Genomic DNA, 26,823 nt, shown 5'->3' with positions numbered 1-26,823 from the left:
GTCTTAGAGCAGAACTACCTGAGCTTCCCTTGTTGCTGCGTGAGCTCTGTCGTCTTGAACTGCAGAATGGAGTTCTTTACCGAAAGAGGCAAACCGGTCCAGACATCTCCTTTCAACTCGTGTTACCCGAGGAGTTGAGGTCAGTAGTCTTCCAACACCTCCACAGTAACATGGGCCACCTAGGAACTGACCGCACTATTGACCTGGTCAGAACTCGGTTTTACTGGCCAAAAATGCAGACGTCAGTTGAAAAAATGATCAACACGTGTGAACGGTGTGTTCGCCGGAAGTGTAGGCCAGAGAGGGCAGCTCCCCTCATGAACATCAAGACAAGCAGGCCCCTTGAACTGGTCTGTATAGATTATCTATCTATTGAGCCAGATCAGTCTAACACTAAGGATGTATTAGTTATGACTGATCACTTCACTAAGTTCGCAGTAGCTGTCCCTACACCCAACCAACGAGCGCGCACTGTTGCAAAGGCCCTCTGGGAGAACTTCATTGTTCATTATGGTGTCCCAGAGAGACTTTTAAGTGATCAAGGCCCCGATTTCGAATCGAAGACAATAAAACAACTCTGCGAAATTATTGGCATGAAAAAGATACACACAACGCCATACCACCCCAGAGCCAATCCAGTTGAGAGGTTCAACAGAACACTTCTCCAAATGCTTGGTACCTTGAATGACAATGAGAAGTTGCATTGGAAAGAGTATGTAAAACCTCTAGTACATGCATATAATTGTACCAAGAATGATGTGACGGGCTATTCGCCTTATGTGCTGATGTTTGGGAGACAACCAAGGCTTCCCATTGATCTAGTATTTGGGTTGCCTGTGAATGCTCAGAAGAAGTCACACTCCCAGTACGTCAGTGATCTAAAACATAGGTTGGAGGAGAGTTTTAAGATCGCAACCTCAAACGCACAAAAGAATGCTGAGCGCAATAAAACTCGCTTTGACAAGCAAGTGGTTGACTCAACTCTCAACGTGGGTGACAGGGTTCTCGTGCGTAATGTTAAACTGAGGGGAAAGCATAAGTTGGCAGACAGATGGGAAGATGATGTGTACGTAGTTCTGAGAAGAGCAGGCGAACTACCAGTCTATACGGTCAAACCGGAAGCGAAAGAAAGACCAGTCCGAACATTGCACAGAGACCTGCTCCTTCCTTGTAGCTTCATACCGGTCACAGAGTCAACTGAAAACAGTCCCAAAAAGCCCCAGGCTCGGCGGAACACAAGGCAAACTGTTGTTCAGGAAGACGACGACGACCTCGACTCCGAGTATTTACCAGTACCTACCTGGATACCAATCTCCATTACCAGCTCTGTCAAGCCAACTCTCGTTGTGCCCCGCACTGAAAGTGTGCAAAGACAATTTCCAGCTTATGATGAAGCCGAACGTGACAACCCCGCCGAACGTGACAACCCCACCGAACGTGACAACCCCACCGAATGTGACAGACAATCCGAGGAAATTGAGGAAACGGAAGTTGTGAACTTACCTGAAACTGCAACTGAGAACTTACCCGAACATGTGGACTTACCTGAGCCTAGTTTGCGGGAAATCAACGTTCAAGTTGAAAATCCTGTGGAAAGGACCCAGCAACCTAGTGAGCAAGTCCTGCCCGAAGTGGATGAGACGATGCTAGAGCGTCCTAATGACCAAGAAAGAGTCATAACTGAGCAGCCCAGTTCATTTGGTTCACAGAACAGCTCTCGGGAAGAACATGACGTTCTTCGTCGATCTCAAAGGTCACGTCAGACACCAGAAAGGTTGCAGTATTCTACCTTAGGTAACCCCTTACTGTATGTTGTTAATGCAGTATTTAATAGCCTAAACGAAGCCATTTCAAGCTCTATGCAGTCTAACCATTTGGACGCACAGGGACGTGCATACCATCAAGTGGGGAGGGTGTAACCCATATTTGAGTATGGCTTAACTAGAATACACCAGAATAAAAGAATCATTAATCTAAGCAGCACACTTCATTTGTAATGAATAAACCATAGGTGCAGCAGTTAAGGAGTTAACTGTTCTGGTTTAGACACGTGCTACTCTAGGCCAATGAGCTGCTGAAACGTGGTACAGGCTCCGCCTGCCGCCCCTGCCTAGGAGGACACAGATTTTTCTTTTCTCTCTTCCGCTCGCGAACCTTCCATGAGCAAGCTAGTGAGGAAACGAGACACAGCGATTTACTGAGACGAGGTATGAAAAAGAGTAATATGGACGGAGAGCTAGCACTCGCCGTTTACGAAAGATTGTTTTACTGTATGTATATTGCTAAGACGAGTAATTAGCTGGTTCTTTTTACATTGCTTAGTCGAGAAAGGTCGGGAGTTAGAGACGACGCCATTTCATCGGTCGTGCGCCATCTCGCGCTGCTCCGTCTTTCTAATTCTGAGATCGGTGAGCAAAGTGTTTTACTTGTTCATTATTTATCTGTGTTTCATGAATGCCTTGCAAGTAAAATGTTCCAGTGTTTAATGATAATTGTTTAGGAATGTTCTGTAGGAAACTTTGTTCAATTTACTGAAACCCAGCAGTTGAAGTGAATGTGTGAATTGTGATTTTTATGAGGAACTCAATATGTCCCATGACACTGTCGTTGACAGGTCAGGTTTTTTCCTTTTGTTTGGTTTTGTTTTTTTTTTGTTTCTTTGGTTTGTATCTTCCTGGTGCATTCCAACGGATCCTGAAATTGATGGCGAGCCAACCCCGTTGAAGGACCAAATGACTTTGTTCTGTCCTGCACATCAGAGTGTGGTAGGCCAGATGCAACAAAACAGAGACACACCACGCCATTTTGTACTCGTAGTCCCCCTTTTTCACACACATCCCCCTGGACTCACGGGCGGGTTGTTTTAAGGACACGTTTTACGGACTCTGTACATTCCATGAATGTGGACAAAAGTGAGTGTGAGCGGTCGGAAATAACCCTCCAGCTGATTAACTGTTGCTATTTGTAAACGAAGTCTGTGAAAATGCAAATAAGTGTTAACATTCATATGCTGATGATTGACATTGTGGTTCATTGTTAGATGTGAACTGTACCTCTAGAAAGGGTGCACCCAGGTAAGATTTCTTTTTTTTTTGTTTTCATCGAGTGATCACTGTGATTTCGCCAAAAGGTATTATTAAGAGAGTACCGGTACCGAAAGGGAATAATTTCATTTGTAAGTGTTTTGTGTGTTTGTCATAATGTCCTGTTATTTCTAATTGAAAAGAAAAATACAATTCCGGCTATTTTTCAAAACTCGCGATTGTCTGAGTCTCATTCAGTTCGCCTCTCCTGTACGTAGCCGAACCTACTGGTCCAAATCTTTGAGCTCTTTGGTGTCAAATTTGGGTGACATACTCTTGTTTTGATCTGGGAGTATTTGAGACACGCACATAAGTGTTACATGTTCAAAGTGCAAGAAAGAATACACATGACATACAAGAACCAGTAAACTAAACACGTGGCCCCTCTACAGCAAACCTACATCACACACTATATATGTCACAATAAATGGAAAGAACTGCAGTTCATAGTGCTGTGACAAAGGATTCACATCTTTCCTCTTTTCTCATTTTTTCATGTTTCAGATCATCAAACAAATGTTAATATTAGACAACGATCACCTGGATTTCAAATTTTTTGTGACTTTTATTCCGTGGCGGAGCCACTGGATGTTTAATGTGTTGTTTTATTGAATTTTTTTGTGTTGTTCCCCCTGGCCAGGGTTGTTTTAATTCATTTTATATTTTTAACTGTTTAAGTATAATAAATTTTATTTTCAGTCACACAGTTTTTTAATTCGGTGCATTCCCTTGGCTGCTTCACTGCTCCGTCCATTTTTGAGGAGGGTTTCCCTCCTTTAATAACACCTGTGTTAAATCAAAATCACATTCCCACCGTTACATAACTGGCGTTGTCGACAGAATACGGAGTTAAGAGCAGTTGGTGGTAGCTGGGGGAATAACAAATATGATGATGTATGTGTATTCCAGTGCCCCAGTATTGCTGTGGTTTAAAGGGATAGGCCAAATAAGAAGATGGAGGATTAACTGTTTGGAGTTTTAGCCAAGGGCCCCCTGACAGTGTGCGCAGACATGAGTGTTTAGCCACAAGAAGAGGAAATGAGGAACGTCTCGCCTATGTTGTCGTTGCGGGATGTGGGGCAATGATTTGCTGCTAGTGCTTGGGATTAAGCACAAAGCCAGGAAGGCTGGAAGTATCCCCACAGTAGCAGCTAGGTGCAGCTTAGGACCTTAAGGCTTCTGGGTAGCTATGCTATGGTAAATGGCCTGTATTTGTATAGTGTTTTACTAGTCCCGCCTAGGGACCCCAAAGCGCTTTACACACCCAGTCATCCACCCATTCACACACACATTCACTGGTGGACGCAGCTACAGTTGTAGCCACAGCCACCCTGGGGCAGACTGACAGAAGCGAGGCTGCCATATCGTGCCATCAGCCCTTCTGGCCAACACCAGTAGGCGGTAGGTGAAGTGTCTTGCTAAAGCTGTCCGAGCCGGGGATCAAACCGGCAACCTTCCAATTACAAGGCAAACTCCCAACTCTTGAGCCACGGTCGCCCATGGGGACGTGAAAGGGATTGTTCGTTGTGGCATTTGACTGTATGGCGCACTTTGCTATATTTTCACTTGGGGGTAGAAAAAGGAACCGCACTCCAAGAAGGCTGCATGACTGGAAGCTGGGCCTTAGCAGGGACTGCTAATCTTTCAGTGTGGGGGGATGTCACGGGGTGGAAAGGGACTGTGTTAAATCAAAATCACATTCCCACTGTTACACAAACTCAACAAGTTAGGGGTTGCCTCCGTCCTGCCACCCTCATCACGTTCTACAGGGGCACCACAGAGAGCGTTCTGACCAGCTGCATATATGTGTGTGGTTCAGAAACTGCAATGTTGGCCATCTCAGCCAGTTATAACGGATTAAAGTGGCTGCCTAAATCATCGGAACATCTTTCCCTCTGCTCTAGGACATCTTCCACAAGCGCTGCATCAGCAAGGCCTCCTGCATCATGCTTGACCCCTCACATGGACTTTTTTCTCTCGTTCCATGTGGCAGACGCTATCGCAGCATCGGGGCCCAATCCTTCAGACTGCAGATAGCTTTTCCAACAAGCCATCAGACTCTTGAACTCATTACCTGCTCTCCCACTCCCCCTCACCACACGTACCCACACAGACTGTTAACTGACTGTATTATACTCAATACCACTGCATTTATAATGCAGATGCTGCTCTATCGACAATTCTAATTCTAAAGAATTCTGCTCATGTTTACAAGCTGCTCTCTTTCCCGGTCACTTTAAATCACTTCAAAGTGAATGTAACATTCCAACTTCCCCCTTAGTGTGTTTGTTGGGCAGCTTAGATAATGTCACTTCAGAAAAGAATATCGCCCATATGGTTTTCACTGCCCTATGCATAGCCAAGAAAACAGTCCTCATGAACTGGAAAAATAAAAACAATCTTAATTCTAACCAATATAGAAATTATCTATTAGATTACATTAGTCTTGATACAGCCTCTGCCACCACATCAGATCAATTGCTCTGGGCTCCTTTGATCAGCTCCATCACCTAGTGGGGGTGGGGGGTCATAGTTTGGTCCCGCCTTCACTGTTGTGATTGGTGTGGGGGTAGGGACAGGCTTAGGGCGTCGGGGGGTTCCCCGGAGGCATCTTCCTTGGGGGGCTCAACCCGGGGTAGCGGTCATGTCCGGTTGGGGGCTCTTTTGGCTCTCGGGTGACTGTTTCCTCGTGGCTGCGTGCAGCGGGGCTAGGGGAGGGTCCGTGCTGACGGACGTGGATTACTGACCTGGTAGCCTGGCTGATTTTCATTTTTTCCTTAATAAATGAATAAATAATTATTTCATTTTATATATACACACAAAAAAATACACTTATAAATAACATACCTGATAACAAATTCATTTTATTTACCTATAATAACAAAGCCCACAGGGACCCAAATTCTACACAAATAAATAGTAACACAAGACAACTATCAACAAAAAAGCGGGACTTATCGGGGTGGGTCCGGGACGGGAGTGGGGTTGTGGGGGCGCTCCGTCTCTGGGCTGGGGCCCTGGCTGGGGCTTGGGTCCTGGTTGGTGTGTTGCCAGGGTTGTGGGCGGGTGGTTGTATGGGGGCCCAGCCCTGGCGCAGGGTGCCGCCAGTGCATCGAGCCACCTGGGGGGCTCTTCGACTGGTGGGGGAGGTTGTTACATCTTGCAGGAGGTCTCCTCTCTTCAGGAACTCTCTCTGCAGGAGGGGGAGATACAGGAGAGGTGGAGGAAGATCTCAGCCTGGGTGTTTATTGTCTTATGTAGTCTGGAAGATGAGTGGATGATGGGGTGGGTGCAGTTTTCTCTGTGGTGGTGTGGGGTGGACTGTCCCAGACTCTGTGGGGTCAAGCGGCGCTGCTGTACTGGGCCCCGGTCCGGATGAGCCTGGGCCCCCTTTCCCTGGCGGGTCGCGGAGTATGGGGGTGCCTACTGGGGTCAGGGAGGGGTCACTTGCCCCTCCCTTCCTTCCCTCCCCATCTCCAGCTGCCTCCCTCTTCCCGCTCCACCACAACCACCCACACATGCAGGGCCTTGGAGTAGGGGTATGTCACCAGGGTGCAGAGGAGGCCACCCCCCCCCCCACCCCACCCCCCCCTCTCTGTCCCCTTCTGGCTGCCTCTGCCACAATTTTATCCCACAACTTAGACATTCACATTACTCACACTCTCATTACACATACATATAGGATCTTGGGGGTGGGCACGCTACATGGACTCCAAATTACCATCAGGGTGTACACCCCACCCCTGGCGTCGTTGCCCACCTCTCAATTTTAAATACACGTAGACATTGAGGGCTAGCAGGAGGGACCATGCGCTTACCTGCTGCTCCTTGGCAGGTAGCTCCATGCCCTCCTGGGTTTTAAATGCACCTTAGAACACACATGCATCAACACTACAATGAGCGGGTGGAGGGAGGTTTGGAGTCTTCTCTCACCCCTGTTCTCTGTTGCCTTTTGGAGCGGGGGGGCTAGGAGGAGGAGTTGGCCGTCCGACTGCAGTCTGGAGTGTGGGGCCTCCCTGCTGCTGCGGAGTCGGGGCGGTCTGCTTCTCCCCACCGCAGGGAAAAGGGTAACACCACCTGGGTCTGGGGGCAGTTCCCCCCTCCAGGGGCAAGGGCACCTAGACCCGGTTTGTAGAGTACGCTTGGGGAGTGTGATCGTGTGTACAACGTCTCTTTATGTCTATAAAGAGACGCTGTACACATGGATGTTTGGGAATGGATGTTTGTATCTGTGTGTGCCTGTATGTCTGTGTCTATATGTCAGGTTGGGTATCAGACACCACCTCTCTGGGGACATCTCAGGCCCTCTAAGGTTTGGAGGCCTATCTCCACCCACCACCACTTCCCCTGCCAGTGGCGGACTCCCTCAGACATCGGTGCGTTGGTGGTTCTTTGTGTCTGGGGGTGGGCATCCAGGTACACACCGGCTCACTCCTTGGCGGCCGCTTATCAGCAGAGGTGGAAAGAGTACTCAAAATTTGTACTCAAGTACAAGTACTGTTACACTGGTTAAATTGTACTCAATTACAAGTAAAAGTACTGGTGTTAAAAAAAATACTTGAGTAAAAGTACAAAGTACTGTTCTCAAAAACTACTCAGAGTATTAATTACTTTTTAACAGACTGATGTTTTATTCTGTTGTCAATAGCAGGCATTCAACTCGATTCACCAGTATAAATATTTATGTTCAAAGCACATTTTTCAGATGAACAAGGTATAGAAAGGTAACTTGTTTTGTAAATAAATAGATATAAAAGAGGGAATTTTGTTTGTTAAAACAATGACAAAAATGTTTCTGAACATGCGTAGAACCATTTAAACTTTTCCCCATACACTGAACAACAGGCAGGTAAGTGTCTTAAAGTCTTAGCATTTCTTTCACACTTTACTTTCTGAACCTTTTGTTCAGTTTCAGCAAGAGCTGGTTTTCTAAATTAACAGAGGCAATCCGACTTCGTTTGGCAGTGAAGAGTAGACCAGCACAGCTAAAAAGTCGTTCACACGCAGCAGAAGCAGGCAGAGCTGTGTTCAGTTTAAGAGAGAGGTTTTTGATGGCTGAGAAGGAGTGCAGCAGCTCCATGGTGTCTGTGGCACAAGCAAGATAACCATCAAGCTCAACTGCACTTTGCAGCCTTCTGGAGATTGGTCTGGAGAAGAATTCATCTTCATCAGATGACTCTCTTTGCTGATCCTCACTCTCATGCTCTGTCGTTTCAAGATGTTGTTTGATGTATGTCAAGGCTGTAATTGCAAGTAGATAACACAATTTTGTTATTTAAATTTCAGTGATTATTCCTGAACACAAATTTAAAATCGGCAAATTCTCAAAAAGGATTGTTTAGTATTCAGGACAGACCATCAATAACTTACAATGTATTAGGTGAAATACTCACTTAAGCATGTGTTCAAATGTAAAAATACACAAAAATGGGATCACATGAATCCTTACAAGCCTCTGTTACATCTGCTCTGTCAGTCCAGGAAGTCTTGAACTTGGGTAAGAGGACTGCAGCTGCAGCCAACTCTGGATCCTCCATCATCGCTCCAAAACGCTTTTGAAGGCCATTTTGCAGGGCTCTGATGAGTGGCACGCATGTCTTGCTTGATGTCTCCAGCCTGCTAAGTTTGGACAGTAGTTGTTGGATTACTGGCAGGAGCCATCCCATAAAGGAAGTGGACTCAGACTGAAGGATGTTTGAAGCTTTCACCAGTGGCTTCATGGTGGTACAGTACTCCCTTAGGAATGCAACTTCTGCAGGACTCAACCTGTAAGACACAACAACAAAACCCACCATGACTATAATAGGGATCTTCTGATTTAATATTAAGAGTCTGCTCACGTTTTTAACCATCCATTAAGGAAAATTCACAAAATTTGAAACCATATTGGTAGGTGTCCAATTTTACTCACATTTTCACCTTGAACTCCTCACAAATGCTCCTGATGGCATCTTCCCCCTTCTCATCAATGATGCGTATTATCCTTTCAATGGCAAGGTAGGTTGAATTCCATCGTGTTGCATTGGGACGAATGATCTGTAGCTCACACTTGTCCTCTACCACTTCATTAGCCAAATGAGATCGGCCAGTTTTGTTCCAAATGGCCTGGCATTTTGCAAAGGTTGCACGGGAGAGCCTCTTGTAGGTTTCATTCATGCTCTCTGCTAGGGCAGCATCAGTTGTTGCCACAAGGTTTAGCAGGTGACATGCACATCGCTGATGAGGCGGAAGTTGATACTCCAAACCAGAGTCTTCATCAAGAATTGCACTTGCCTCATGGTAGTCCCTATGGTCAGTCAGGTCAATAGTTTCTGGGTTTGCTTCATCTTCAGCTTCATCTGCATCATTTTGTGCCCCAAACATGTGGAAGGCCTTGACAAAGTTGGATCCACTATCAGTTGTGGTTCTTACAACTTTGCCTCTAATCTTGTATTGACAATGGATATCATCAAGCGCACCAGCAAGCATGTCAAATGTGTGAGACCCTCTCAATCTTTTGCATGCTAGTGCTGCAGATCTTCTTTCCAGGGACGCTTCCTCTATCCAATGGCATGTGACTCCAAGGTAACTTTTCTGATGAGCTGACCAACAATCAGTAGTGGTAGCAACAAATTTGACTTTATCCAATGCTGCAACCAAAGTCATCTTCATGTGATCAGCAGCTTCACAGATTCTGGCACGGACAGTGGGTCTGGAGATGACTTTGGCTTGAGGTTGTAATGTGGTAACCAATTCTTTGAAAGATGGCTGTTCTACCACTGCAAATGGCTGTAGACCCTCACATATGAAATTGATGACAAGCTTGTCAACAGTTGCTTGTGGAACATGTTTGTTTGCAGCTCTCAACATCAGGTCTGGTAACTTGGCTTGTGTATTTGCTGAGAGCTTGTTTGGTGTGGCTGTGGTCTTTCGCTGTCGAGATGTTGATGCCACAGTGATATTGTACTGCTCAGTCTTCGATGGATGTTTCCTCTGTAGAGATAAATATTATCATACGTCAGGTTCATACATTACTTCATAACATCACTGTGATTAACACTAAAAGAAAACACATTTTTAAAACATTATTCAACTAGACTTGAGCTAATCTTTGATTGTTGAGCATAGTATAAAAGAGTGGTGAATTGGTCAAATTTTGCAGATATATTGCTGTATTTATTCACAAGTGTAAACCAATTTTGAACGATCATTGCAAAAAACATGAATTTCTGTATACATTCTAAGTTCTGTAATATGTATACTATCTGTAATAAGAGTATCGACCAATGTATCAGTATCTAAATTTTTAACTCCTTTTTATCAGTATCACCCTAAAGTTTTCAGTATTAGTCAGGTCCTAAAAATACTAAGAGAGCAAAATATGTGTATCTAGCAAATCTAATTTAAGAAAAGGGATCACATACACAAAAATGCTGCCCATACAGCTAACAAATAAAACCAATCCACATTATGTTCTTTAAAAAAAGATATCATATTGGGAAACATATAACCCTACTGATTAAGAGCCATGTCACTATGATAGACCTATATCAGGCCAATGATACTGATCAACTGATCCATCAAGCGGGCTCTGGTACATGTCAGCTGAGAGCTGGAAGATTAATTTGAGATGCAGCTCAGCACTGTGTTCAAGTTTGTTTGTTTGTTTTTTTAAATAGGCCAGCTGATTGTAGGCCTGTGAGTTTTAAATGACTACAAGTTTAATTTATTGTAATGACGGTGGTTATCCAAATAATAAGCTAAAACATTCCTACGAATTGTAGCTCAATTATGCATGCACATACGCACATTAGCTAGCTCCGTCTTATTTTAATATCAGGCTAACCAATGGCGGTGACAATATCTTAGCCAAACTAGTAACCTTAACACACATGAAAAATAAGAAAGCAATATCATACACGTATAGTTGTAAAACCTCTTACCTCAATGTGTTTTTTTAGATTAGATGCTGAAGTCTTGTAAGCTGAAATGACTGTAGAGGTCAAACAAAGTTTGCACTGCTTCTGGACGCTGTCTCCTTTTCTTCCTCTGTACACAAAAAATTCCTCCAGGTATGGCCACGGGCACGCGTCCTCCGTCTTTTCTACGTCGTTTTCATGGTTGACAGTGTTGTCCTCTGTCTCCATTTTGGCTTCTTTGTCTCCAAATCTTCCGTCTATAAAGTAGTTTGTACTCCACCATGTAGCACCTCCAGACACCTGTGCCTGCTGCTGCAGCGGAGTTTATTCTTTGCTTACGTCTTAAATTGGCGCGGTTGCGATTGCACGGCCTTATTGGCTGCAAAAATGCAGACGAAAGGTTTGAATATTAATTCAAATTGTAGGCGTACTCAGTAGTGACTTTTGATTTTATAAGTAGCGAAGTAGATTACATGGTGTAAGTTGTACTCAAGTATGAGTAAAATTACACACTTGAAAAATTACTCGTAAAAGTACAAGTACCCAAAAAATGTACTTAATTACAGTAACGTGAGTATTTGTAATTCGTTACTTCCACCCCTGCTTATTGGGGCCTGGAGCCTGGGGCTCGGTCACTCAGGCACAGCTGGCTGCCGGCGGAGCTCACGGGCGCGTCACTGTAACCCCCCCCCCCGGCTTCTGCTCCGCGGCTGCTGAGTGAGCCCTCATCTGGGACTCTCCTCAGCTCTTACTGGGACAGTGGCGCAGCTGCCCCTCTGTTAGTCTTCCTTGGTCTCTTGTGTTCTGGGGGCCTCTGGATGTCTGGAGTTTTGATCTCCTCCATACCTGCTTCATGCCCTGGAGGACGGGGCTGTGGCCCCCCCCACACCCTCTAGCAGATCGTTACATGAAGGAACCTTTTAAAAACAAGCGCGTCCATGCTCACAGGTGTACACACGGGTGATCACACCCACAAACTACACCCTTTTTGGCTCCTACCTCAAAGCACACTGTGTTCTGTTGATCTTATGTGCTGCACAATAATGTTTAATATTTAGTATTTACTGTCATATTCCCATATATCATTGTGATCTTGTTTATTCTATTACTCTTGTTCTCTTCTGCTTGTTTTCTTTTTTCTTTCTCAGCAGGTGATCCAGGTGATTGATATATGCATTTTTTTTCCTCTGCCCGTTCTGTTGGTTTTTGTCTTTTGCCCTTCTCCCCCGTCCCTCTTCTCAGCTGTTTCTCTTTCCCTCTTTCTTTCTCCCCTTCTTTCCCCCAGTCAAGTCTGTCCCGTATTCAGTAAGTGAAAATAAAATAAACAATAAAAGGTGAATCAAATGGACCATTACGGCAAGGCTGGGATGGTCAATTTGGTAAAGTAAATCCGTTGGGCATCTTTCTTTGCCTTTAGACAACAATTCTGATGGCAAAAGAGCCAAACGGGACAGGCAAAAAAAAAAAAAAGAAACACATTATGCCAATGAAGTAATAACAGTAAATTCAGACATGTGAGGTTGTGCTGAAAAGAATGATACCAAACAAGGCAAAGTAAATTGTTTTTAAAGGTGAAATGTAGAGGAAATATCAAAAACGGCTGATTATGTCGTGGACCTCAGAGGGTTAAAGTTATTTTTTAAGAAACGCAATAGTTACTTTTCCTAGTAATTAGTTACTTTTAAAATATTGTAACTCAGTTACAAACTCAGCTACTTTGTTAAAGAAGTAACTACTAAGTATAACTAATTACTTTTTGAAAGTAACTTGGCCAACACTGCTGATGCTGACCTCTCCCAGTTTGAGTTCTGACTCACTGTCCAATCAAAGCTCTTTGTTTCTCTCCTCACTTTCTTCCAGCAAAGTTTAAGAACGGCTCATGTTGGACCATCTTGATCACATCACTATAAATTTGTCAGTAATTTTGTCTCCAGTTTTATTTATATTGTGCCATATTGTAAGGTGAATACAGTATTACAACAACAGAAAGAAAACTTGAAGACTAATCCAGTGTTGGCTGTGGCTGGGAGGCCTGTGCTGTCTGAGCCTGATGCTGGATACTAACTTAACTTATTAAGTTAACTTGTACGTGTCTGAAACACATGAACAGGAAGCGACCGGCACAGGTGTTTATCTAGGACAGCTTTTATTGTGGCGGTGCCTCCTGTCAGAGTGCTACAGCTTCCTGTTGAGAGTCTCCTGAGAGGAGGGTGAGGTCCGAGGCAGTGAGGAGCTCTGTAACGGGACTGTGAGGATGAAAATGAGGCTGCTGTCTGTGATCCTGCTGCACGGTAAGAAGAATTTCCAACCTCTGATCCAGCACACACACCGAAGGAGCTGCTTTTTCAGTGTGTGTGTCTCCTTTACACAAACACACAGAGATGTTTGCAGGGTTTATGTTCAGCCTCTGTCTGCTTGGACTTTCTGAAAGTTTCTAAAATACCACAGGTGTGGTGGACAGCGGGTTTGTTCCTTTGGGTTTCTAACCTGGATCCGAGTGTGTGTGCATGAACTTCAGTTGACTCTGAACTCTGTTAGAGAGTCTGCAAACTTTGAGCTCATCCACATGTAAATGCTCGTTTAGAGCAGTGAGCACAGAGTTTGGAAAAACCTCTTCCAGAGAGAAGGTTGTCATAAACTCTGCTTCTGTGCTCACAAGTCTTTATGCATCAGAGCTGTGTGCCTTTATTTGGCTTCATGCTACATGTGCTTTGTTACCGTTTAACAGGCTTTATTGATCAGCACCTTCCTGTGATAGTGCTGGAGATCGATTTTGTGCATTTTATGTAAAAAGACTGTTTTTATTTTTTGTTTTTCCAATGGAAAGTCTGCACGTTCATGTGGACACAAGCCTGTTCATGATACGAGTCAGGGTGATGTGGGGGCGGGATTGACGGTTTCTAATATAAAGGACACAGAAAGAGAAAGAGAAGGATGAGACCGTTACACTGATAATCCAGATGACTCTCCACTAGTCTGTACTTGTCAAAACTGGCATCTTACACCATGAAACTGTTCTTACACTGTTGTTTTATAACCTGTTCAAAACACTGACATGAGTCCACTATCAGATAAGATCATTAGTAACCTTCACTGTTTCTGTGCTGTGATGAAACCTGACTGAAACTCTTCAAATAAGCCATTCCTCCACAGATGATCTGTTAGCTGTTTGACAACTACTCTTTGATATAAAAGGACGGTTGGATACTGGCGTATAATTGGCTAAGGCTCTAGAGCAGCGGTTCCCAACCCCCGGGCCACAGACTGATACCAGGTGTGAAATTTATGGTTTTCAGGGTTTTTATCTTTATATTTTTATCATTTTTATCAGTAATTCGGTTTCCATGGGTCTTTTCCCGTGTGTTATGACCAAATCTTGTATTTTAGGTACTGGTACTGGTTTTATTTTGTTGCATTTATCTGCAACACCATAAAGGGCGGCCCGTAAAAACATTTTCGGACAGAAACCGCTCCGTGGCCCAAAAAAGGTTGGGGACTGCTGGTCTAGAGAGTAAAGGTTTAACTACAGCCAGCTTGAAAGCCTGTGGTGCTTAGCCGATTATTAGAGATAGGTCAATGGCTACCCTGGGTAACGAAATTCTAATAATCAAACTGGAAAAATGTGGGTTTAGGGGTGTAGTATTGGATTGGATAAAAAGCTATGTGATGGATCGACAGCAATATGTACAAATAAATGAGTTTAAATCTAAACTGGTGGATATTGAATGTTGGAGTACCTCAAGGATCAGTATTGGGTCCAAAAATATTTATTGTGTATATAAATGATATTTGTAAAATATCGAAGTTACTAAAATATTTGCAGATGATACCAATATACTTTGTTGAGGTGTGGAATTGCAAGAGGTTTTGGACATGATCGCAAAGGAGTTAAACACATTAAAGAAGGGGTTTGATAAAAAGAAAATGTCATTAAATTTAAATAAAACAAAATTTATGTTATTTGGAAATTATAAAAAAACATTAACATTGAAATTTGTGTTGATAATATATATCTAGAACGGGTTAATACCATAACATTTCTTGGTGTGATCATTGATCATAAGGCCTGTTGGAAATCACACATCACTTATGTGAGGGTAAAGTTAGCTCGGGGCATTGCTGTCTCGGGGAACAAAACAATTTCTGGATAGGAAAACATTGTACATGCTATATTATGCTTTACTAATACCATATATGAGTTATTGTGTAGAGGTTTGGGGAAATACATATAAAAGTAATATTCAGACTATAATCATAATGCAGAAAAGGGCTATTAGATTAATAAATCAGGAGGGGTAAAGGGCTCACACAAACACACTCTTTATTAAGACGCAAGCTATAAAATTCCAGGATCTGGTGAAGTTTAAAACAGTGCAAATAATATATAAGGCAAGGAAAGGGATGCTCCCAATGGAAATAAGTAAATGGTTCTTAGAGAGAGAAGGGTGGTATAATTTTAGAGGGAAGTGGAATTTAGAAATACAAAGAGTAAGAACAACATTGAAAAGATTCAATTTTCAAGAGCGGGAGTTAAATTCTGGAATGAGTTAAAAGAAGAAATAAAGATCAGGATATAAAGGGATATAAACCAGTTTAAAATAGAACTCAAAAAATAAATATTAAATAAGTATAAGAATGAAGAAAACACAATTAACCCAACACAGTAGTCAAAGTGATGTTTATTTTCTTTTGCAAATCAGTAAATCTAAATATATTTTTACTTGAATATGAGGAAAATAAATTGTGTGTGTGTTTAGATAGAATTATGAAGAAATGATTAAGATGTCAACCTAAGGGGTCAGAGTTAAATAAGTATATACTTCTGACTACTCCCTTTCAAACAACTGCATGGGATGATATTATGAAATGTTGGTGAATGTATGTGTTTGAAATAAAAATGAACTGAACTAAAATATTATCACTTCTGTAGTTGGGTAAATATCTGCTGTATCACCAATAATGATTGAAATTATAAACTAACACCCTTTTCAAATGCTATCTGCTCTACATCATCATCATGTTGGCCAAGAGGAATCTAATCTGTCACCATGCCTGTTCACTAAGAGATGAGCAGCTTTATGATGGCGCTGTCTGTGATGATGATTATGACGAGATTATGATGGTCCATTTTATGTCTAATGTCTTTTCAGATTTAATAATAATAATGGATTGCATTTATATGGCGTTTTCTAGGCACCCAAGGCACTTTACAATTCCACTATTCATTCACTGGTGGAGGCAAGCTACAGTTGTAGCCACAGCTGCCCTGGGGCAGACTGACAGAAGCGAGGCTGCCATATCGCACCATCGGCCCCTCTGGCCAACACCAGTAGGCAGTAGGTGAAGTGTCTTCCCCAAGGACACAACAACCAGGACAGAGAGAGGGGGATCAAACCGGCGACCTTCCAGTTACAGATACGCTTCCCAACCCCCTGAGTCACGGTCGTCCCATATGTAGATTAAAGCACTGCTTGCCTTACTCGTCCAGACAGAGCACCACACTCCATCCATGGAGTGTGGAGCATAAGTCCTTCCCTTAAATCTAAGCTCTACGTCCTCTCCTGTCCTTCTTTCTTATCTTCTTATCTTTCTCCATCTCTGAGTGAAGTTAGCTCTCTTTCTTTCCTCTCTTTGAAATACAGCAGCTGGACCGTTAACTGTAACACACTGTGAGACAAACTGCACACAAATAGTTTGTGTGTTTGCTGATGTTTGTTGTGCTCATAGAAACGCTGCATTTGAAATGACCTGACTTATAATAAACCGTTACTCCCTTTATGCTCGCTCCTCTTCAGCAGGGCTAGCTAGATGCTGAAGTAGTGTGACTTACTGCCCCGCCCACTTTTACCCGAGTGTGCACTGTAACAAAGTATTTTTACTTTGGTAATGCCCACCTCTGTTGATGAATCATGCAGGATTTAAGAGAATGAAGCCCGTACACCAGGAGTGTCAAACTCCAGGCCTCGAGAGCCGGTGTCCTACAGGTTTTATATCTCACCCTGGGTCAACACACCTGACTCCAATGATTATTTTATTACCAGGCCTCTGGAGAACTTCAAGACATGTTGAGGATGTTTTAGCTATTTAAATCAGCTGTGTTAGATCAAGGACACATCTGAAACCTGCAGAACACAAGGCTTGGAGTTCCCCAGCCATGTAGTACACCTTCACACTTTCTCTGACCTTCAGTGACCTCTGTCCTCCTGTTGCAGGTGTGTGTGTGCTGCATCTCTCTGCACTGACTGTTTCTGCAGGTGAGTAGATGGAAGTGAAAACCATCAGTGAGACTCCAACAAGAACACAAATACATTTAGTCTGTCTGTGTATCTGTCTGCCCTTCAGTCTCTCTGAGTGTAACTCCAGATTACAAGCAGTTCTTCAGTCGTGGTGGTCTGGTGATTCTGTCTTGTGATGATGATGATGATGAACAAAGAGTTGATGGATGGACAGTGAAGAGGACCAGAGGAGGAGTCACTGAGAGATGTGGAGCAGCTGAAGGCCTTGTTCTTAAAAGTTCTCTGTGTCAACTCAAGTTGCGTAACCCCTCTGATGGAGCTTACTTCTGTGAAAGCTCATCTGGACAGCGTAGTGATGAAGTCAACATCACTGTTTCAGGTACAGATGTTCCAGCTGTGTCTGTATGACTCTGTGTGTTGGTGGAAGTCTGTCTCTGTATCACTCTGTTTGTGTCTCTGTTGGTCAGCTGGTTCCCTGATCCTGGACATCCCTTCATCTCCTGTGTGGACAGGAAGTAATGTGACTCTGCTCTGTCAAACCAGAGATGGTGAACCGGTGAAGTCTTATTTCTATAAAGATGGGGACATGATTGAACCTGATCCTAAAGAAAATTTGACTCTCGCTAATGTTCAAAAGTCTGATGAAGGTCTCTACTCGTGCTCCACTGAGGATCATCCACATACTCCTAAAAGCAGGCTGACAGTCAGAGGTCAGTGCAATGATCTTTCTTATTCAACCTGTTTTCCTGGACTTTAGTAGAAATGTCAAACAGATCAATGAAAGGTGGTAGGTTATATCTTACTTTATCGATACATGTTCTCTTAATGTATTCAGGTCACATAAACAGAGCAGCCAGAGAAAATTATCCCATCATTACAAAGGTTGGAATATTAAAGAAGGAACAAAGAAGTCCATCTTCACTGTGGTGGCACAAAACCTCTATTTGACTTTAAAACTCTGCTGGATTTACTAAAGAGACAGGTTGTGACTGACAGATGTGAACATTAGTTTCTTTTCAGGCCCATGTTTCTCTTTCAAGAGGAGAATATTTGAATGAATCACACAAATGTGAGTCACTAAGGTTTAACCGCAGAGAAAAGCACATCTTATAGCTGCTGTGAAAGATGCAGGGAGTCAGTTTAGAATGAGACCATCTCCTCTGCTGATCGGGCCCACCACAGTTGACACACCTGTCCATTGGTATTGTAGGTCGGCTAGCAGTCGTGTGTGTGTGAGGACAGTACAGGAGAGGACTCAGGATAGGCAGAATCCCTCGATCCAATCGTCTGCAGTTGATCCTGATCTAACTCGTTTATTCTTTAATGCTGATTTCTGTCTGCGGTCTTGGGATGAGAGAAGAAGATGGGTACGTCCAGACCGTCACTGCACTCCTCTCAATCCTGTGCCTGATAAAGTCCATAAATAAAGAATTTCATGACAGATAGTCTCAGTGTATCCTCAGTGTAACCTGAAGATCCTTTCTTTAGTCTTTCAAGAATTCAGACAGCTCTGTCTATCAGTGAGGAAGCTTCCACAGACTACTGGAACTGATGAGCTGACCAGACAATAAACTAACTGAACCATCTTTGTCATTGTTCCTGCAGATCCTCCTCCTACTGTAAAAGCTCCTCCTCCTACTACCCCTAAAACAACGACTCATGCTCCCAGTACTTCAAGCCCCCAAACTACCAAGAAAAAAACCCCTCCTGCTAACAGTAAATCAATAGAGGAAGATGAAGAGGTCGAGTTCGACTACACCTGGTCCCTAACCTATGGCGATTTTGTCCGTGCCTGGTTCTGGTATTAGTTCTGCTCCTTTGGAGGAAGCTAAAAGGTAAGACATGTGTCAGCTGAGTCACAGAGCACATACATGTGTGTGTTAGGAAAGGTCAAAGGTCACCAGATCTGAGCTGCAATTGCTGATGTTTGTCTCTGAACAGGAAAGTGAGGACGCACTCTGCCTTATGGAGGACCTTCATCCTACTGTCTCTGATTGGCTGCTGTTCTGTGACATCATTGGCCCCTCCTGAAGCTCCAGTAACCAGTATAAAAGCAGGGGGTGTGTCTTCAGAGTGTCAGCTTTGCTGGTGTATCTTTACTGGGATTTTGCATGTTTGGTCTTATTATGCAGCACTTCGTGGGTTTTTAAAAAAAATGCTTTTAAGTAAAATATTTTGGGACATTTAAAGGTTTTCCTGCAGCTCTGCAATGACTTGTATTTTCAGACATGACAGCTGTGACTGTGTGTGTATTACACAGGTTTTGCGCTGTAATAATAAACTATTAAAGTTTCTCACCACAAACACATTAATGTCTGAGTCTTTGTTCAAGACTGCTGGAGAACAGCTGGTCTCCAAGCACAGCACCATGACAGGGTGGCAGTCAGTAGAAAAAACAGAAGATGTTCCTGCTCATCAGTGGGATGATATGTGATTAAGACTGTTAAATGGATGTTAATCCAGCCACTGGCCACGCCCACACTGCCTCAGCTCACCGTCATGTTTGCTGTAAAATGTTTTAAAGGTAAAATATGATTTCTTCAATTAAGAAATTTTTATCTCAACCACACAAGGTGACAGCTTAGAAATCCCCCCCTACTCCTCAGTTATAAAGCATCTAAATGGGAGAGGCCGAGTTTCTGCATTGTATAAATTATTTATGAAAAATTCCAAAGAATCAACACAGTCTATGTTAGAGGCATGGAGGAATGATTTGCAAATGGATATATCTTATGACAAGTGGTATAAATCATGCTCCTTGGCCCAGAGTCACACAATTAATGTGCAATCACGACTACTTCAATATAAATGGTTAACAAGACAATATCTTACACTGTCAAAAATGCATTATTTCAATTCAAACCCCCAGACACCTGTATTAAAGGTGGAGTGGACAGGGTCACTGCATATGGGAGTGTCCAATCTTTTGGGAAAAGGTAATAAATCTGTTGAGTCAAATTATTGGTGATGTGATTCCACTTCATCCTAAAATATGTACTTTAAATACATATACCCGAATAATTTTGTACCTGCTGCAAACAACAGAGCTCTGTTAACGACTGGACTTTTGGAAGCCAAGCGCTGTATTGCTATGGGCTGGAAAAATCCAAAAATATGTGGAGTATCTCAGTGGCTTAATGGACTGACATCTATACTATCTATGGAGAAAATAACTTATACATTAAGAAGAAACTCTAACTTGATTTGTATATCTGTCCTTCCCTTCTGTTATGGTTTGCTTTGTTTTCGTTTCTATTACTATGTTCTTTCTGTTGTTGTTGTGGTACTTTTTTATTTATTTATTATTTTTTTAATGTTCACGGTGCACCATGTAAAACCGGTTAAAACCAATAAATAAATGTTTTAAAAAAAAGTAAAATATGACGTCTTTCGATCTGGTTTACTTCCTGGAGGGTGCTAGCTTTCTTCAGTGTCTCTGAGTCATGTTGATGATGGGCAGTGAGGAGGACCGAATAAAAAACATAACACATTGTAAATGTGATACCCGCTAAGATCATGTCCTTTAACTTTGATGATGTTTTCATTTTAAAATCCCTAAATTCACAAGTTTAAACTAGAGGCCTGGTATCATAACTGTAGTGTGAGCGGTGTCTGCCTGTACTGTACGTGAGCTTAAAGCCCCATCTTTCTTCTTCTACTGGAATATTGTGAAATCTACTGCAGCATCATGCTTCCATCTGCAGATGATCAAGCTTGATTTGAACTTTTTTTTAAAGAGGTTCGTGTTTGGGCATTCTGTGAGGAGCTTGCATGTCCTTCCACAGTCCACAGATATGCATCTGAGGTCAACTGCTGACCTGCGTGGATAATTGTGGCTCTGAGTGGGAAAGTTCCACCTATTGTTCTGTGAGCCAGACTCTGTGGTTCACATCAGAGAGGACAGTGCTGATGAACGTCACGAGACCTTTGCACATGCAGTAAGGAAGCATTTTCCTGTGTATGCAGATATCCTTCATTCATCCTTTTCATATAGTCAATGAGATTCTGAGAATTGTGATTTATTTTCAACATATACGTTTTTATTGCAGCTTTTAATGACTTTGTTGAACTTGTTAGTGCTCCAGGATATGGTCTTTGTACACTGTAAAATAAGATAAGATAAATGGCCTGCATTTGTATAGCGCTTTTCTAGTCCCTAAGGACCCCAAAGCGCTTCACACTACATTCAGTCATTCACCCATTCACACACACATTCACACACTGGCGATGGCAAGCTACATTGTAGCCACAGCTGCCCTGGGGCGCACTGACAGAGGCGAGGCTGCCGGACACTGGCGCCACCGGGCCCTCTGACCACCACCAGTAGGCAAACATGGGGTTAGTATCTTGCCCAAGGATATTTGGCATGCAGCCAGGAGGCAGCCTGGGATCGAACCACTGACCTTCTGATTAGTGGCTGACCTGCTCTGCCACCTGAGCTACAGCCACCCTTAAGATAAGATAAGATAACCTTTATTAGTCCCACACGTGGGAAATTTGTTTTGTCACAGCAGGAAGTGGACAGTGCAAAAGTTATGAGGCAAAAATTAGAATACAATAAGAATAAATACAGTACACAACTGTACAGAATAGAATAAAATACTATATACAGTAGAATACAATAAAATAAATATACAATAAGATAAAAATAGAATACAAATACAAATACTATATACAACTGAGTAAAAATACAACGATGACAGAAAGGATTATTGCACTTAGTATTATTGCATATGTATGGATGTGTGTGCTTGATCAGTTAAAGTCTTTATTATGGAGTCTGACAGCAGTGGGGAGGAAAGACCTGCGAAATCTCTCCGTCCCACACCGTGGGTGCCGCAGTCTCCCACTGAAGGAGCTGCTCAGTGCTGTCACAGTCTGCTGCATGGGGTGGGAGATGTTGTCCAACAGGGATGACAGCTTAGCCGCCGTTCTCCTGTCACTCACCACCTCCACTGGGTCCAGAGGGCATCCTAGAACAGAGCTGGCCCTTCGGATCACCCTGTTCAGTCTCTTCCTGTCCCCAGCAGAGATGCTGCCGCCCCAGCAGACCACACCATAAAAGATAGCAGAAGATGTTCAAATCAGCCCATCTTTTATTTTCAAATGCAAAAAAGTATGACAGCCAACATACTGGACACTGTTCTGCTGAACAACAAACAATTATATTGCCATCACTGTTATAATCTCACAATGAAACAAAGTCTCAGATGTAATTATTCTGAAAATAATTTTATGCCGACCACAAGTTTGTTTTGTACTTACATTACTTATATAATCAAAATAAAATATTTGTTGTTCTGTCACAAGTGCAGTCTCTGATTTAAACAACACATTTGTTTTTCATTCCAACACAGGAGCTGGAACGTTGTAATATTTTAAGGATGCTTGTTTCCAGTCCAGGCATTACTGCCTGAATGACTGTCATGGATCCAGGTGATCCAAATGTAGGTGCAGAAGAAGGTCTTTAACTTCCCTTCAGTACAGTGGCAGTGGATGTGGGTTGAAGATGCAATGATAAGTACATCCTTGGTTCCTGTTGTGCTTTATCTTCTTCAGCCTTGCTCCTCCAAAAATGAGAACAAAATCAACATCAGCTCAAGGTAGATTAAGAACATTAGTTTAATTCAGGTGATTTATTACCAGTGTAATAAATCACCACCAGCAAACCTGGTGGAGAATGGATTCCTCTCCAAGGAACATTATTATGATGTTGAGAGTGGCACTTTCAGACACTGAGATTCACCCTATAGCTGTCAGCGATCATGGTCCTGTATCTTTAACACTAATGCACAAGAATAATACTACGCCAAGAAAAAACTGGAGATTTAATATATCACTACTTAAAGATGAAGACTTTATTAAATATTTTAAAAAAGAGTGGACTTCATATTTGAACTATAATTGTCACGGTTCGTTGTGTGGCAGGCAGGAGAAGGACCCAAGATGCAGACTCACAGACACGGGGATAAACTTAAAGAACACAGCTTTAATGCTGGCACGGTAGAATACAGGACATACAGAACTAACTGGGAAAAGTAAACTAACACTCGCAGGAAGACACAGGAAGATCCACACAACATGAGGGAGAACGCGACGCTGAACAGAGGGAGACTCAGACAGAAATACACAGAGGGTAAACGAGGAAAGTGGGCACACACGGGGAACACGGGTGATACTGATAATCCTAACGAGACAGGGCGGGGTGAACTGAACATGACATGTACAGGCACAGAGGTTCAGACAGGAGGAGAGAGAGCACGGGGAAAACACAGACATAACGGGCTGGGGAACACATAGAATAAAGCACAAAGAGAGACGAGGGCTCATAAATACACAGAGGGGCACACAGGGGGTAAGAGTCACGAAGGGAAAACACATAAGGAACAACACAACAGGGCAACTCAGAAGACATGGCCTAAATAAGGAACGAAATACAAAAATACAAAGAACTAAGAATACTGGGCCCACATGGCCCAGGACCATGACATCACCCCCCCCCTAAAGGGCTGGCTCCCGACAGCCCAAACCCGAGAAACAAAAACAAAAACAGAAAACAACCCACCCAGGGCGGGAGGCGGGGGACCAGGACGGAGGGACCAGAACGGGAAACAAAGTAAACAACAGAAAACACGGGAGCACATGACCATAGTCAAAATAAAGTTCAGGGGGCCGACCCAGAGCCCACAGGCACCAGAGTTCACGGGTCACACGGTCGGGGGGCCGACCAGGCGGGTGGCACAGGTGGCAGAGCTGGTCCGGAGGCCGGCCGCGCGGAAGGCAGCGGCGGCGGCGAAGGAGACGACGGAGCAGTTCAGGAGGCCGGCCGCGCGGAAGGCAGCGGCGGCGGCGAAGGAGACGACGGAGCAGTCCAGGAGGCCGGCCGCGCGGAAGGCAGCGGCGGCGGCGAAGGAGACGACGGAGCAGTCCAGGAGGCCGGCCGCGCGGAAGGCAGCGGCGGCGGCGAAGGAGACGACGGAGCAGTCCAGGAGGCCGGCCGCGCGGAAGGCAGCGGCGGCGGCGAAGGAGACGACGGAGCAGTTCAGGGGGCCGGCCGCGCGGAAGGCAGCGGCGGCGGCGAAGGAGACGACGGAGCAGTTCAGGGGGCCGGCCGCGCGGAAGGCAGCGGCGGCGGCTTTCCAGTGTCAGGCGTACTGGCCGAGGCCCGGTGGGCACAGGACCAGTCGAGGCGGGACCAGGCGAAGCACAGGCTGAGGCTGCAGCGGACGAAGGCTCTGAGGCTGCAGCGGACGAAGGCTCTGAGGCTGCAGCGGACGAAGGCTCTGAGGCTGGGCCAGACGAGGACGAAGACTCTGAGGCTGGGCCAGACGAGGACGAAGACTCTGAGGCTGGGCCAGACGAGGACGAAGACTCTGAGGCTGGGCCAGGCGTAGCAGAAGCACAGGCAGAGGCTGGCCCAGGCGTAGCAGAAGCACAGGCAGATGCAGCCGGACCAGGCGACGACGAGGCGGTCGCAGGTGGCGGCTGGACAGGCTCCTCGGGCCCTCCAGCTGATGCGGCGTGAGGCTGAACGGGCCCCTCGGACCCTCCAGCGGAGACAGGAGGCTGAACGGGCCCCTCGGACCCTCCAGCGGAGACAGGAGGCTGAACGGGCCCCTCGGACCCTCCAGCGGAGACAGGAGGCTGAACGGGCCCCTCGGACCCTCCAGCTGACGAGGCATGAGGCTGGACGGGCCCCTCGGACCCTCCAGCTGACGAGGCATGAGGCTGGACGGGCCCCTCGGACCCTCCAGCTGACGAGGTAGATGGCGGCGTGGGAGCCGCGGAGTCCTGGATGAGCTCATCCGAGCCCCCAGCAGGAGCTGATGCAGAGCCAGAGAGATTCGAGACCCCTGGCTGGATGTTAAGCTGACCAGCGGACCGTACTGCTATCGGGGACTGGGCTACAGGAGCTACTGGGGCCTGCGCTACAGGCGGCACTGGAGCTACTGGGGCCTGCGCTACAGGCGGCACTGGAGCTACTGGGGCCTGCGCTACAGGCGGCACTGGAGCTACTGGGGCCTGCGCTACAGGCGGCACTGGAGCTACTGGGGACTGAACCGGGGGTGACACTGGAGCTACTGGGGACTGAACCGGGGGTGACACTGGAGCTACTGGAGACTGAACCGGGGGTGACACTGGAGCTGCTGGAGACTGCACCGGGGGTGACACTGGTGCTACTGGAGACTGCACCGGGAGTGACACTGGAGCTACTGGAGACTGCACCGGGGGTGACACTGGAGCTACTGGAGACTGAACCGGGGGTGACACTGGAGCTACTGGAGACTGAACTGGGGGTGACACTGGAGACCCAGGTGACACTGGTGTACTGGGGTGAAGGCAGCGAGGATGCAGTCTCTCTCCTAAGGGAGGATCGAATGATTTAGCGATAAATCTTGACGGGAAAAGATGCCGATGCTGAAAATACCAGGCAGCGGGGGCTTCCAGGAGGGTAGCCGACTGAGCTGTGAAGGGCTGCGAGGGAGCTAACTGAACTGAGGGTGGCTGCGAGGGAGCTAACTGAACTGAGGGTGGCTGCGAGGGAGCTAACTGAACTGAGGGTGGCTGCGAGGGTGCTAACTGAACTGAGGGTGGCTGCGCAGGCGATAAGCAGCTCGCTTTGACCTCCGCCACACAAGACACAGCTCCTGAATGAACAGTCATAATGTCTGGAAAAGACAGAGTCCTCACTCACCACAGCAGGTGAATTAGGAGTCCGAATGTCCGGCTGTGGGGTGGTGCGACGGCGGCGTGAACGCCGTTCCTTCTTGACTGCAGCTCCCGATGAACCAGACAACGGCGCTTCATGCGCGCCGGGCGGCGTCGCAGAGGCTGGTGAACTGGGTGCTGATGGAGCGGTAGATGAGAGTTCCTGGAAGCTCAGGGGACCCCCGAGAGCCAGGCGGGTTCCCCGGAAGATCTCCTCATAGTCAGGAGCTAGCCACGGCTTCCACCGGAGCTCTTCATCCAGTTGATCGCATGCTGCACGCTGCCGCTCCTCCAGGTCGAAATCCATGACCTCCCCCGCATCCTCGTGTGGCTCGTTGGAGGGCGAAACATGCCGTAGCGCTGGGCGACGGCGACGCGAACGCCGCTTCCTCTTTGAGGTGGTCGTGGATGAAACTTCGATTTCTGTGGCGACCGGCTCCTCGTCTTCTGACCACATCCGTGCCAGATAGGAAGCGGAAGACGGGTAGGTCGGTCGAGGCGGTGAGGGTGAACGACTGAGCTGCGACAGCGAAGTGGAAGCCGGCGAGTAGAGGGACGGCGCCAGCGTAGAGGAGTGTGGTGCCGTGGCGAACCTCAGCGTGCCGACTTGTATGCTCACAGCAGGCGGAGGGGAGGCTGCGCGGCCACGGGGCTGTGGTGACGCAGTCCGCACACCGGACCGCTGATGCTGCCGAGGGCAGGCTGGGAGGATGGTGCGGAGGAAGTCCGAGATCAGAGGGGGTAGCGCCTCCCATAACCAGGGAAAAACCGTGACGCTTGTCCCCAACGAGGAAAGTAACTCCTCCCTCTCCTCCTCGCTAGAGCTTCGGCTCCACTGGTAGCATAACGACTCCACCGCTTGTATTACGTCTCTGCCAGGAGTCGCTGGGTCCATAT

General features: G+C 45.6%; 2 protein-coding genes across 2 annotated transcripts; one reads left to right on the top strand and one right to left on the bottom strand.

Moving 5' to 3' along the window:
* Positions 1-7,848: 7,848 nt before the first annotated feature.
* On the bottom strand, positions 7,849-9,378 carry LOC146634774 (uncharacterized). The gene is made up of 3 exons (XM_085343765.1): positions 8,995-9,378; positions 8,533-8,849; positions 7,849-8,324 (listed from the first exon to the last, which is right to left on the bottom strand). The coding sequence occupies exons 1-3, from the start codon at positions 9,237-9,239 to the stop codon at positions 7,969-7,971; spliced, it is 918 nt and encodes a 305-aa protein (XP_085199891.1). The 5' UTR covers positions 9,240-9,378; the 3' UTR covers positions 7,849-7,968.
* A 3,857-nt stretch (positions 9,379-13,235) lies between these two features.
* Positions 13,236-19,025, top strand: LOC146634773 (uncharacterized). Its single transcript, XM_085343373.1, has 5 exons — positions 13,236-13,272; positions 17,194-17,235; positions 17,324-17,596; positions 17,685-17,927; positions 18,823-19,025. The coding sequence occupies exons 1-5, from the start codon at positions 13,236-13,238 to the stop codon at positions 19,023-19,025; spliced, it is 798 nt and encodes a 265-aa protein (XP_085199499.1).
* The last annotated feature ends 7,798 nt before the right edge of the window (positions 19,026-26,823 follow it).

Source organism: Diplotaxodon limnothrissa, linkage group LG3 (genome assembly GCF_057381915.1).
Source record: "Diplotaxodon limnothrissa isolate DT_005_m linkage group LG3, D_limnothrissa_male_GT1.1, whole genome shotgun sequence".
NCBI classification, from domain to species: Eukaryota; Metazoa; Chordata; class Actinopteri; order Cichliformes; family Cichlidae; genus Diplotaxodon; species Diplotaxodon limnothrissa.
This window is presented reverse-complemented; position numbering and strand designations above follow the sequence as displayed.

What these genes read in the sequence shown, in the direction of transcription:
- LOC146634774 (XM_085343765.1), bottom strand. Translation starts at nt 9,239, where the DNA reads ATGAATGAAACCTACAAGAGGCTCTCCCGTGCAACCTTTGCAAAATGC. An exon ending in GAGGAGTTCAAGGTGAAAAT is followed by an intron (nt 8,850 to 8,994) that starts GTGAGTAAAATT and finishes TGTGTCTTACAG; the next exon opens with GTTGAGTCCTGCAGAAGTTG. An exon ending in AGCAGATGTAACAGAGGCTT is followed by an intron (nt 8,325 to 8,532) that starts GTAAGGATTCAT and finishes TTGCAATTACAG; the next exon opens with CCTTGACATACATCAAACAA.
- LOC146634773 (XM_085343373.1), top strand. Translation starts at nt 13,236, where the DNA reads ATGAAAATGAGGCTGCTGTCTGTGATCCTGCTGCACG. An exon ending in GTCTGTGATCCTGCTGCACG is followed by an intron (nt 13,273 to 17,193) that starts GTAAGAAGAATT and finishes CTCCTGTTGCAG; the next exon opens with GTGTGTGTGTGCTGCATCTC. An exon ending in AAGCAGGCTGACAGTCAGAG is followed by an intron (nt 17,928 to 18,822) that starts GTCAGTGCAATG and finishes TTGTTCCTGCAG; the next exon opens with ATCCTCCTCCTACTGTAAAA.